General features: G+C 42.7%; 1 protein-coding gene across 7 annotated transcripts in view; it reads right to left on the reverse strand.

The window, feature by feature from the left end:
* DIXDC1 (DIX domain containing 1) overlaps nt 1–14,052 on the reverse strand; it is a 33,556-nt gene that overhangs the window by 17,280 nt on the left and 2,224 nt on the right. For 5 of the 7 annotated variants that reach the window (XM_015883814.2, XM_015883816.2, XM_015883818.2 and 2 more), the window contains exons 1-5: nt 11,533–11,706; nt 5,781–5,910; nt 4,924–5,049; nt 3,799–4,048; nt 1,488–1,595 (exon numbers count right to left, since the gene is read on the reverse strand). In XM_015883814.2, the coding sequence (XP_015739300.1) occupies nt 1,488–1,595; nt 3,799–4,048; nt 4,924–5,049; nt 5,781–5,910; nt 11,533–11,592 (674 nt within the window). In that variant the 5' untranslated portion in view covers nt 11,593–11,706. Of the gene's footprint in view, nt 1–1,487; nt 1,596–3,798; nt 4,049–4,923; nt 5,050–5,780; nt 5,911–11,532; nt 11,801–14,052 lie in introns of those variants that run through there. The other 2 variants (XM_015883815.2, XM_015883819.2) reach the window with 2 other exon arrangements.

Here is a 14,052-nt window from a genome sequence, read left to right on the forward strand (position 1 = left end):
AAAGTCCTGTGACATTAACCAAGAAAGTGCTGTGTCCTGGACCAGAATTTTTTTTCCTTCCCCTGAAACAACAACTTCAAAGTACACTCTCTACTGACATCATGTGGAGGCACTAGCTCACAGGGAGTTTCCACACCCATTCAAGTATGTGTGCCTATGTTTAAAGCAGACCTCACATTTACACAAAACAAATTTTGTGCAGAAGTACAAATGGTTGTGTTTCCTTTTTTTTTTTTTTTTTTTTTTTCCTTCTCTGTTGGACAAGTGATCCTAATGCTCAGGTATTCAGAGGCCTCTTCATAGTATGGAGCTGAGAAATCCTGTGTCCCGAGAAACTGTCAGTGGCAATTAGCCCTAAGAAAATGAACCTTCTCATCTCTGCATGAGAGCCCAGCTGAGACGCTCTCAGGGAGTGGCCCTGGCAAGACAGAGAGGCAATGAAATGGAGTTAGGGCTTACACTGGGGACAGGAAATTTTGAATCAAATTGCTGCAGCCATGCCTACACAGCTCTTAGCTCCTGAAGAGTGTAAATGGAGCAAAGGATCATACCCAGAGGGAAACCTAGTATGTTCAGTCAGTGTGCAAGCTGGTTTCTTGTTATCTGGGGAAAAAGAGAAAGGCTGTTCTTTACCAGAAATCTACCCACAGTAGATCAACTCCCCCATCATAATGTAGTTTTTCTTCTGCTATCTACAATGTCTCTCCTATATCCATGAAAATCAGAGTAGCCACGTGTTCTCCCTGCCTGCTGAAGTAAATGGGGGCAAGAGTTCTGAGTTATTCCCTAAAGCAAAGAGGAGTGAGAAGGGCTTGTAAGGCACCAGTCTATGTGTTGTGACTGGCACACGCTCCCCAGCTTCACAGCTGCAAGTTATACCACCTCATACTGGAAATGTGTTACATGCTGCTATTTTAACCAATCCTGGCTTCCACAGATTCTGTTTTTTAGAAGGCCTTCCACTTCCCCCAGCTTGGCCCTGCTTTACTTGCACAGTCAAGAAACTGAAGGCAGTTTATAGCACAGAACAGGTACTTCACAACATCCAAGTCTGCCTTTAAAGAGCAAAGCCAGCTCCAATGGAAACTACAGTGAACTCCAACTTTTGAGGCATCAAAGCAACACGCAGGAGATTTTTCAGCCAAATAACGTTGCATTTTAGATTGAAAGTGAAAGCCTGGAGGATGGAAGGGTAATAGACATAACTGTAAATCTAGAAACAATTGAAGCTGCTGGATGAGAACATGATGCCAATGAAGACAGCTGTAGATCATCCAGGGACTGCAAGACTGGATTAAAGAATGTTGTGTGCTTCTAAGAGCTGTTCACATCCACACGCCCCTCACGCCCATTTCCACCAGCAACAACGTTTGTGTGATTTAAGTTCCTTTCCCCCACATTTCTTCCATTACAATGACAAAGAGCATTTCAGGCAGTGCCTGACAAATAATCGTGACAGGTCATGACTTGGCAATAAAGTTCCTTACCTGGAGGACTGGGACTCCAAGGGTATGTTATGCTGCCCTTCATACTGCTGCACCAGTGCCCGAACACTCCAGTAGGGGGTTTCAATCTCCTCATCCATACTGCTGTTTCTGGAATTAACAATCAAAGAATGAGTGATGCCTCATGTAGTAGGGGGCAGAAATTCTTTTGGTCTTCAAGGAAGAAGGGAGGAAAGCTAAAGGCAGGAGGGAGGGAACAGCTAGAAAACTTCCAACTAAAAAAGCTTTCCCACAGGGAGCTCCACTTCATCATCTTGGTGAGAGGGAAACAAAGGCAAACAGAAGCCCCCCCTTTTAAACTCACAGAATCATAGTATTGTTAGGATTTAGAGATGTGTTTTTAGAGTTAGGGTAGTATGGTTACGTTGAGGTTGAACTTGATGATCTTAAAGGTCTTTTCCAACCTGAGTAGTTCTCTGATTCTATAATTAGGGTTCAGTTCTCTGATTCTATAATTAGGGATAAAGATCGTCTAGTCCAACTGTCCACCTACCACCAGCACCCATAGGTCCTCTCCCTCCACACAGCCTTCCAGCTACTCTGCCTCAAGCCTGCAGTGACTGGTCACCAGCTGGATTTAACTCCATTCACCACCACACTCTGGGCCCAGCCATCCAGCCAGTTCTTTACCCAGCAAAGAGTGCACCTGTCCAAGCCATGGGCTGACAGCTTCTCCAGGAGAATACTGTGGGAGACATTGTCAAAGGCATTGCTGACGTCTGGTAGACTACATCTACAGCCCTTCCCTCGTCCATCAGGTAGGTCACCTGGTCACAGAAGGAGATGATCAGGTAGGATCTGCCTTTCATGAACCCATGCTGGCTGGGTGTGATCCCCAGGTTGTCCTGCATATGCTGTGTGACTGCACTCAAGACGATCCAGATGATCCTTGCATAACCTCTCCTGGCACCAAGGTCAGGCTGACAGGCCTGTAGTTTCCCAGATCCTCCTCATGACCCTTATAGATGGGCATCCCATTAGTAAGATTCCAGGCATCTGGGACCTCTCCAGATGACCAGGACTGCTAATAGATGGTGGAAAGCAGCTTGGCAAACACATCTGTCAGCTCCCTCAGCACCCCTGAGTGGATCCCACCTGGTGCCATGAACTTCTGACAGTCCAAGTGGAACAGCAGGTCTCTAAATGTTTCTACCTGAATTGTGGTGGGGTTTATTCTGCTCCCCACCCCAGACATCCAGGTCAGATAACTGGTCTAACTATTAAAGACTGATATAAAAAGAAGGCATTGCATTCATCCTTAATTTTGTGACTAGAGAACCAGAAAAGCTCTGTGAAGGCAAGGAAAAGAGCAAAATTTGCAAACAGAATAAAGAGTGTGTTTCTCTGACAAACCCCTAACCCAATATCTTTGGAAGAGAAATCTTTAGCATTTAATTAAAACAAACAAATAAAACAAACAAACAAAAAACCCACCATCAATAACAAAAAAACAACTTCAACCTCACTTCCACGCTGCCTCATGGGTACACCCCTAAGCCAATATAAAATGAGCAAATGACCTTTAGCTGTGTAAATGAAACCCTCAAAAGACAGCCATCTGGCCTCCATTTAAATGTCATTACTATTATAATCCACATTGCACCTTTTGCAAGTGTTAAATGTGCATTCAAAATTACACATTCCTTCTGTACATGGATAATTTCCCCTCATTATCACCAGAACTCCTCCATTTACATGGTAGGATGCATCATCTGATTAACAACACACAACACTGCATCTGCTGACATAGCAGTAAATGGAACACTGGGGAGAGCAGAACGTTGAATGCAGAACGAATATGTACAACAGGACCGAGACCGCAGTTCTGGCAACAACTGCTTGCAAACCTATAAGCAGCATATGTAGATAAGATGTTAGCTTTGTTTCATTTGAAATGGGAACTTCTGCAAGAAGAAAGCACCTAGATGGCACTGTGTTCAGCTTGAAATGGGGAAGATGTAGCAGCAGAGGTCCCTCTGTCTTGGCCATAAAGACATGTGCTTTTTCGGTGAACACAAGTTCAGAAGTTGTTTTGCTGTAAAATCCAAAAAAGACCTGGGATACCTGTAATTTCCATTATGAGGCATCTGGGCTACATGAACAATCCTCTTTTTAGGCCACCAGCAATTCAGGTTTTAGTGAGACAGCAGTGGTTTGTATCTTCTTGTATCTTGACACAATTTAAGCTGCCTTATGTCAGGAATTGTCAGGATAAAGAGGCATCTATTTTGAAATGAATTGTGTCCACCTGCTAACACTGTCTGACCACACATAACTAGGAAAAATTCATTACCTCTGTCTGTGCCGGAAAACATCCCGGCCAGACTGCAATACATCTTGGCGAACATCTGCCAGTGCAGCCACCGCCCCTTGGGCCACTGCAGCAGCTGAGCAGGGCCTATGACTGACAAATGATGCTGCTGAGCTCTTCCCCATCATGCCAGCAGGGCTGTGATTCACAGCTCTTCCAGAGCCTGGTTTGAAGTGAGCAGCTAAGGCGAGGATCAGCCTCATGATAGATTTTAAGTTACCATCGACAATATCTACAAAATACAAATAAAACCAAGGACAATAACATTAACATTACATGCCACCAGAGCTGCATCTGACCAACAACATGAATGTAATTGAGTGAGATCACTCCAGTGAATAAGGACTACACAAGAAGAACTGCATTACAGCACTGATGTTTAGCTCTGCTTGTTTTGTTCACAGCAAACTGACTGCCACCTACTGATCACATGTTTAAATGCTTTGGACAGTCTTAAGCCTTCCTCCCCCCTGTGGCCATTTCCAACAGTCCAGCAGGTCAAATTACAGTATATTATAATTTCTGAAAGCTCCCTGGAAAGAGCACAGTAGTTACTGAAAAGAACCACTGTAATGGCAGTCACTTCAGTAAGTGCACTTTTCTTTAATACTGAAGACCAGAGATTAGCAACATGCTTCTTCAGCAATAAGGTACCTTAAACTGTTTGTAGCACCTTGCAAATATTAACTGATTAGATTTAGTTATTTCATGCAAAGCATTTCCTCCAGCATACAGGTTCAAGCATGTTGATCTTGTGTTCACTGCATTTTTAGCCTTTTTAAAATTCTTTCAGGATTTTTAAAAAATATCTTAGTTTGAGATACTCAAAATCTATTAACATAAAAGGGATAAGACTTCCAAATTTCAGAGACAGCCTTAAAATAATATCACAGGCACTGGAAGTATGAAGGCTGGTTATTTGCTTTGGTGTCTGAAGAATAGAACTAGCAGGAAAAAAAAAGACACAGACTGTCACCTCTGTTAATAAACTACAGGGGAAAAAAAACTCCTCCTCAGATCAACATACTGTCTGTTTCATATGAAACAAAAGTAGAACTAGGCCTTCAACACTTAGAATCACTTGTGGCAACTGCCAGGGGCTCATACCTTTTGCTGATGTCTGATGCATACGTATCTTTTTTGACGCCACAAACTGTAAGACTTTCTCCACATTTTCCCTCATCTCCTGCTGGCTGGTCGGGTTGACCTGAACACCATTCAGCTTCTCACCAGCTAAAGAAGCAAAAAAAATTATTACAGACAACAGTGTAGTGACAGTGTCACTTCCAGTACTGATAGTAGGTGTGATACTGATTTTATGTCTTGTCATAGACTGCAAGAAGACATGCATTTCTTGTCCTGCTTATACTTCGTACCAGGAATAACTAGGTAGACCTTATAATGCACTATTAGCAAAGGAGCATTTTTAAGTGTACTTCCTTATTCCATGATTACTCCTGAGCCACAGTAACCTTATCAGTGGATATATTACAGTGTTTTGCAAAGAGACGGGCAGAATTATCCCTCAGAGCTGATTCTGCTCTCACTTCTTATAAATATCAGAATTTCAGCAAGCAGATCACTCTTCCAACAATACCATACACTAACACCATTCCCTTATAAGATAAATGCTTCTATAACTGTTCCAGCCTTGTGGGAGTTACTGGGTCCTGGACAGGATTCCATGTGTTTGTCACGTGATACCTGAGAGACCACATACATAGTTCGTAAGGTCTGCAATTTGGCTGTTTAGCAGCTGTCTGCTAACACATATGGCCTTTAATGGAACTGTATTTATGATTTGCTTTATGATTGTTTTCTTTCCAAGTAACCCTCCCCCCAAGCTCTGCTGCCATCATTAGCGCTCTTCAATCTGCCCAACAGATGTCAGAGCCAAGGCCAGACCATTTTACTGGAGCCCTAAAACTGCAAGATGAAAAATAGTGCCATATGGCATTACTGACCTACAATCTCGATAAGTGAGGCAAGGATGACTCCATCTCTGAGATCTTGTCTCAGGTCTTGGACTGGCTTTATTGTGGGCTTCTTCTTCAGCTGGGAATTTACCCAGGCCGCATATGCCTGTAGCTGTTGCTGAAAATGGAAAACAAAATGCTTGCACATCATTGCCATTTCAGAGGGGAGTTGCACAGTTGTTACTTTTCTGTCTTTTGACTTGGAAAACAAATGGTCTGAACCCCAAAGCCTGCTGAGCACGACCCTGACATCATGGCACGTTGTGGTGCAGCTCGCTGCATGCCAGGACAGGAAGAGCAAGCAGGCAGCACGACAGTGCCAGAACTGATTGGCTCACTGCATGTCACGTCCCCACTCCCAACTGCATTTTTTCCAGGTATCTATAAAGTAGAAAACCCACAATGCAGAATCAAGAAAAATCTATGCTATTCCCATTAAACTCTGCCATCTATTAAAATAAACAATGAGGATTATTTCCTGGAAAATAAATAAGCCTTCCCCTGTAGCACGGATCACTCATGGGAGCACACAGCAGGGAAGGGGTATACTGTTCTAAAGCTTTTCTCCCAACACCAATTCCATAGAACTGCATCAGCATTTCTAATAGACCAAGTTCGTGTCTGCATAGTAACCTATACACCAGCAAACTGGCTTGCCACAGCACTTAACTACCTGCAAGACCTGACAGCAAAAAGCACCGCCTTTCCAGTGGGTCACACTGGGTGCTGCTTCATCCAGCTGTGAGCATTACCAGCAGAGGAAGAAATTCAGGGTTCAGGTGAATGTTAGAAGTGCAGGGACAGCAACCTGCAGGTCCTCTATGCCTTCATTTCCACCCCACCCCTGCAGCACTTCCACAGCCAACACGAGCCCTGGTGACACTGAAATCCCTTTGGGTTGGGCTGGTGTAGCACACAGAGGGTAAACAAACTGATCCATTTATGGGATTACATCCTGTTTCACTAAGCTTCCCATTATTCAGCCCATGCAGCAGGTTTTAAGACTTCATTCCATATTATCTCAGCAATGTCAGAGTTTATGCTTTTACAACCCATCAAAGTCACAATCTGATCACGGATTCACTTGTAATTATCCTGACATAGGAAATCCAACATTAACCACACCATGGCTCAGTCTGCTGGCTCAGAAAGGTGCTTGGACCTCCATGAGGCTGTTGCTGCTTACTCAGCAGAGATGGAGAGCAGGATAGAGGATGTGAGCTTCAGGGACTGCTGCTGGCTTTTGGAAAGAAAGCAAGCAGAACTGGAAAAACTGTGCAGACATGGCCTTGTCATATGGACTGACTCTGCAAACTTTTCTTCTGTTGTAATGGCAACAGTGCATGCCAGTTTTGCCTGCAGTTTCAGTCTATTTTCAACCTAACGGGAACTGTGAAGAACCAACAAGTGCTAACTTCTCTCTCCTGTACAAGTGAGTAATTCTGTGTCGATTCCCAGAACAGCAACGACAAGTCTTGCCAGCCTGCAAGAAGCTGCTCTGTGTCTTGCAACAGTATTTTAACTGATGCTGGATTTCAGTGCCCCTAATCTCACAACAGTCTGATTCCAGCACTAGAGAGAGCACAATCCTTCTATTACTCATATTCAATAAAGCTTTATTCAAGCAAGTACCAGTACTAATGAGGTAGGCTTGTTTACAGCAATACAACATTATTATAGAATTATCCAGATTCAATAATGAAGACCTACTGAATAGGATTGCATGAAAATTGTACCTGAAGTCTCTGCAATTTGGGAAACTAATCTCCCTGTAACAACTGGGTTGACTGCCTTGCTGTCATTTTTCAAATCATTTTACAAAGTTCTGAACTGGAATGTTATATTAATTCCACAAAGGCAAAATCCTTTCTGGTCTACACAAAGTTTGCAATTTTACACCGGAGTTTACATGCCTCTTCCATTCAGATACTTTTTCCAGTCAATGTGAAAAAAAAAGACTATTTTCTCTCATCCTCATGCAGTAAGAAAACATTTTGGCAATCTTTTAGTCTCCGTGTCTTAAAAGCACAAGAATTAAAATTTTGTTATTAGAACAAAAAGAAAAATCTCTCCTAAAATTTGGTGCACTTCCACTTTTAACAGTGTTGATAAAAGGAGGATTCTAAGGCAATGGGAGATGGATGTCACCACCACAAAGGAAAGAATTTCATAGCAGTAGCTGCTGTAACACTGCAGACTAACATTTCATTAGCAGACTTACAGGTTTATATATTTTTTCCACTAAAGCAAAAGATTTTCCTGTGTAAGCTCAAATGGTTGGAGTGATCAGAATTTCCTGAATTGATATCAAAAAACTAAAGAGCTAGTGACTTTACCAAGAGTCCGAAATAGTTGCAAAGCAAAAAATACCCCAGGTATCATCTTCCAGCACATACCAACAAAAAACAAGATTTGCTACACTACCCTGCCAGGAGAACAGCAGCTCCACACAATTTACCTCAAACAGCTCCTGTCTGACAGCTATATCCAAGAGCAATCAGAGAGGGAACAGCAATGGTTGGTCCTGGCTTGTCCCTTTCTTTTCCCTGAGTAACTCTTCGCTCAGCTATTTACCACTGAGGAGATTTCTGCTACTTCTTTATATGCTGGTCTGAACTTTTGTTCACCTAAATCCTGAACTTAATGGAGAAGACACTAAGCTCAAGCCCTGCATCAACATTTCTTTCAAAAACAGCATTTTCAGAGGAAAAACAAAGCAGCCTAAGGTTTGCTATACAGAGCAGAGTTTATCAGGATTGTGGCGGACTTGGGCTTAATCCTATTTATATTAACAGAGCTTTGTGTTCCAAAAAAAGGCTAGGTTTCCTTGCACTCTGCAACTGGAAGAGTAACTCTCCTACCTGCAGGAACCTGGAGCCCAGACTGCTTCAGCTCCTACACAGATCATTGTAGAGTTCTTGCATTTCAATGACTCTGGAAGCCCTAACAGAATTTTCACCGAGGAAGAGGATTTGAAAGCTGGGCACTAAGGGCCATCTGCAGTTGTAAGGAGTTCAACAACATAAAGGTACTTTTGTTAGCAAATTACAGGTTCTTTAGTAAATACACTTTGCAGTGCAGGATTTCATTTTACAGCATTTTACTAGCACATACTCTGAAGAAGGGTCTTGGACCTCCCGCCTATTGGAAAGCATTCTTCTGAGGAGCAACTTCGTGCTTTCTCTCCACAGCCCATGATAATGGTGTCTTCAGGGTCAGCACTTTATCTCATGTTCTGTGAGCCCCTACAGATAATTATAATTAAAAGCCATTACCTGACATTTTCCACAGGTGTAAGAAAAGTAGCAATTCTGCTTCAAATCTGCCAGTTCTAGATCTCTATGCTGTTCTCATTTAAGCAGCGCAATTCACCACCTGCTGCTTAGGGCTCATGTTTCTTTCAACCATGCATCAGCACAGTCTGCACTACAGTAAATATAGGTAGATCAGGGTGCTTTGATATGCTACTCTGTCTTTTACTTTCAGTGCCATCTATGTGGCACTGTATCACGTTAAATTTTCACCTCCTCTGAGATTAGGGGATTGCAGTTTTTGAAGCTGTCCACATATTTCTTGGCAAAGTCATTCTGTAGTTGGTAGGTGCTTTTAAAGGGCCTGACATCCTTGCTGTCATGTTAGACTCCCAAGTTCTAGAAGAGAATTCATCTTTTCTGCACACACACAGTTGATGAAAACGAATCTATTCTTATTGTTGGATTTAGGGACTCTGCCTTGTAATCTTCACTCTGTTTTTTTCTTCATAGCCTGGTGGATGTTACCCAAACACCAGCTCTAACAAGGTCAAAAATAATAGGCCTTGTGCTACAAGTATGGTCTCAGTACGAAAGGTGTTTAGTGTCCTGTCTGTTTAGAGCACTGAACCAAAAGTCAGCAACAACAGAGTTCAAAGAACAGACTAATTGCATCAGGATGTAATTTTAAGGCCTTGTGTAATTTCTATGCTTTCTGACATTATTACCTTAATTAAATAAGCTCTGTAATTTGCCACCCTGTGCCCCTCAAGTTTGAGGTTTCTTTTGCTTTTGTGTGGGAGGCCTTTGTAGAAGCAGACTATAAAAACTTTAATGCAAAGAAAACAATGTTTCTCTCAAAGCCAGCAGAAGATGCTTTTCTTTTTTTTTTTCCTCTTGAAAATCACTGCTTAAGAAGTATGACACTCGTTTATGTTAATCTCCTCTGCGCAGATTTGGAAAGTACATCCTTGTATTCCAAGGTATCTAGTCACCAAGAGTCACCTGGGCAGAAAGGATGCTCTATCAAAAGAACAGCAGGCCCTGGGTTAGCAAAGCAGTTCCTGCAATACCTCAGTTCATTGTGTGAAATGAAGTCTGACAGGAGAGTGAAGGTCAGTTTTTATGGGGGTAGAAGGACTTTTTTCCACAGCTGAGCAGCCTAAGGGTAAAACCAGATGCTCTGAGTGGAACTAGCACTGAACATAAAGTTGTTCTTTGCTCTTATTAATATACAGATTACAATTAGCTTACACCAGGGAAAGATCAGCTGCTCTCGAGAACAGGAAGCCTCCACAGCTTAAACTAAAGCTACTAGCTACGCTACTAGCTAAAAGCAAGACTGAGATACTCTGTGGTGGAGGGGACGGAGTATTTATACGGTCAGTCAAAGCAATCAGAGGAGACCTGTGGCTGGCATGAAGCTGTGAGGCTCACACTTCATACCCAGTTTGCTTTCCCCTTAATGACCGGTGGTGTTAAGTCCAGGATGGATGTGTGTTTTCTGCAAAGAATGGAGCATGGGAGTGGAACAGACAGGTGGTGTCTGGGCCATGAAGGGATGAAAAGAACCAGGAAACACAAACAAAACATAAAATAATAAAAACACACCAAGAGACCATCCCTGCCACCATGTGAGAATGGACAAAGCAGCCACTGTTTGCTTTCATCGTGAGCCCTCACAATAGTCCTTCCTCCTCAGCCTACTGGCAGCTAATGGTGCTCCAGCACAGTCTGCATAAGGAGTGCAGCCAGGTAGCAGCTACCCAGGCATTCTGTACTGAGTGCACACAGAGTCCAACCAAACCAACTTCTTGTGCTCCCTGAACTGGGAATTCAACAGTGACCTGCCTTCCCGCTGCAGTCACAGGATTCCCAGCTCTGGAATTTCTTGTTAGTTCTCACTCCGTCTGATTTATCTGTCCCCCCAATGCTACAATAATGAAAAAAAGAGCACTTTAAAAGCAGCATTTTCGAGAGCCAGGTGAATTTTGATCCCTCTGAAATTCAACCTACTGAAGACGATGGGAAACAAAAAGACACCATGCTCATTGTCAGCTTCTCCCAAAAGCTGTGTGTTTACAGGCTTTCTAACAGCCATCAGATACACAGACCTCACGTACTCAAGAAAGGAATCCATTCCATAAAATAAGCCATTCTCCATAACTCGTCGCAATTTATATTATTTTCTTGTACAAATGTAAAAGCTATATAGAGAAAATAAAAATTCCAAGTTAAAATCATCAGCTGTAATCCAGCCACAAACTTTTTAGAACTACTGGTTTGCAGCCCCCCCCGTGGAGCTGCCCCATATTGCCTCCTGTTAGTAAACAGCTCTCCCTGCTCCCTGGCCACAAAATCTTGCTCATTTTTCTCCTTTTCTTCTCCACAAAACACTAGGAGACACATCGGTTCCTAAGAAACGCTGCAGAAAAGCACAATGCCTCACCCTGGAAAAGCTCACATGCGATTTGGATGCATGCATTTACCTCTGTGAAGCCCTCCTGCAGAATATCCAGTAAATTCCCCCTGGCCAAACAGGCAAGCATTCTCCTCGAGCCCACTGAGGGGTGAGGGTCTCAGAGGGCGTTTGGCAGATCCTCCAGCTCTGGGCACAGCCTCTTCCTCCTCCTCCCAAAGACAAAGAGTTGGAGCTCATCAGGAACCGCATTCATATCCCATATGTGCAGCCCGTTAGTGCACGCAGATAGTTGAGCCGAAGTCAAGGCTTGCACTGGGCATGCTCACGAGAGAGCTGCTGGGGGAGCAGTGGAGAGATGTCATACGGTTCCTATAGAAACGCCTCAGCTTACGAGATGCAGCCCAAACGCTGAGTTAGGGAAACATCTGAAACCTATTTCCAGCAGTTGTACTCACATGAAACCTGCTGCGGAAAAGAGGTTTTCAAACCCACCAAACACAGACAGCCCTGTCTGGAGTGGGGGCAGGGAGCGAGTCAGCAAATAGCGGATGTCTTGCTTAGCTAGAAAGCAAAAGACTGTAAGAGCTGGCCAACTTAAACTCCACAGCCCCGAAGAAATGGCACCATTTTTAGCAACCCTGTAGAGACAGGAAGCTGCAGAAGAGGCCACAACACAGCAAATAGCATCTGCACAGTGCTGACCTCCACTCTAGCTGCTGTGCAAATGAAGATGAAAGAAGAAATAAGGAAGAAAACTTTAAATTAGAATGAAATACAATCCCCAGCAATGTTTCTAAATCAACAGTAACAACGTTCATTCCAGAAAAAAACAAAACAAAACAAAACAAAAACGTATTAAATATCTTCAGGCAATCTCCCAAACTTCATCTCACATTAGAAGAAGTGCCCTGAAAAAAGAAAGAACCCATGGAGAACCTCCTGCCAGGGGCTGCCTGCCAGTCCTCATGGGCAGCACATCAAACCCTGCCCAGCAATACACTGTGCCTTCACAGTTTTGAATACCTGGCCAACCATATCTAAGGGTAGAAACAAACATGTTTTTCTGCCTAAGTATTGAAGGCTCTGGAGGAAAAAGTCACTGCATAAATTTACCATGCTAGTGTTTTCTCCATCAGATATGGAAGATGCAGGTAAAATACAGAAAGACAAATAACAGCTGATTTCCTTCTACAACCAAGACAACTAATTAAAAAATGAATCACTTTCCACTTGTGACATGAGTTTTAAATATATTCCTGTTTGTGATTCCTATTTATTTTTTCCAAACTCAGTAGGAACTGAGACTTTTGTTTTCTTTAATTGCTATGTCCGATCTGTTAAGCAAAACAATACAATATCATGAATCCTTGCAAAAAATCTTGCAAGGAGGCAATGCTGGTGGTTAGCACCTTGATCCAATTTGCTCTTGAGACTCAAAATGACTCATAATACCATTAACCAGATGACAGTAAATATTTCTCCCCATTTTGTACAGCGCAGACAAGTAGGTTGTGCCTTGCAATTTCAATGACATTTCATGGAAAACTTGAATGAAAGGGTCCTCCGTCAGCAGATGACTTTGTTTGAAAAACAAAACTAATTTGAGCCTTTTCTGTGAACTTCATAAAAATCTTAAAGAAAAAGTAATATTTATTAACTGTTTTTCTATGCTACACAGTAACATTCACTCATAGAAAACATTTACAGGTCAGAGTACTGAGCCCATTCCTTCCTTATACCCCTTCAGTTTCTGGAAGTAAACACACACACACAAAAAGCCAAATAAACTGTGGAAGTACTAAAGTGAAACCAAATGTACTTTGGCTGTACAGAGAGGTGGCAGATGGCTGAGAGGTGTTCTCTGATTGTGTTTGGAATTGGTTTTATGAATCTGATGGCAGATTGAGAATTATGTGCTCACAATCCCTACAAGCTCTAGATACACTTGTCCTTTGAAGAGGAGATAAGCCACAGGCAGTCCCCCACCACAGACTTTATACTGGAGACATGACCCAAATTGTCAGGATTTCGAAATGGGAGTAAAGAGATAATCTGTGAAAACAGCAGAGAAACAAAAAGTGTAAAAAGAATTTAATGTGTAAATAGTATTGTTTAAATCATAGTAAACTGATAGACTGCAAAAAGAGTTCACTGATTATGGAGCTTGGTGGCATTTAGTAGAAATTACTTAAGAAACAACATTTTTTGTTATCATAGCAATCATTTCTCTCACCCCTACTCCCCATTCCCCTATTTCCTGGTACAAAACAAAGGACTTAAAGCTGGATATGTCACTCATAGTATGGTAGTGCCATCCCTGAGAAATGCAGAAGATTGTCAGCTGAACATCCTGGGGGAGCAGTGAATAATTTTGTTTGGTTTGGAGACAATGCTCAGGTCAGACACCCTCCCCTACATTCCTTTTTGGAGCAACAAAGAAAAGCGGGGACTGAAATCTGAAATTCAGGTGGGCTCTTTCCATCTCATATCCCTACCAAGGAGCTTCCGCGCACTAGAACATGGCAGGGGGTGGTGTTCTCCTTACTCAAGGCAGGTCCAGGGTCTGACCTGCTCACAGTCCATCAGA

Source organism: Coturnix japonica, chromosome 24, assembly GCF_001577835.2.
Source record: "Coturnix japonica isolate 7356 chromosome 24, Coturnix japonica 2.1, whole genome shotgun sequence".
In the NCBI taxonomy this organism is placed as follows: domain Eukaryota; kingdom Metazoa; phylum Chordata; class Aves; order Galliformes; family Phasianidae; genus Coturnix; species Coturnix japonica.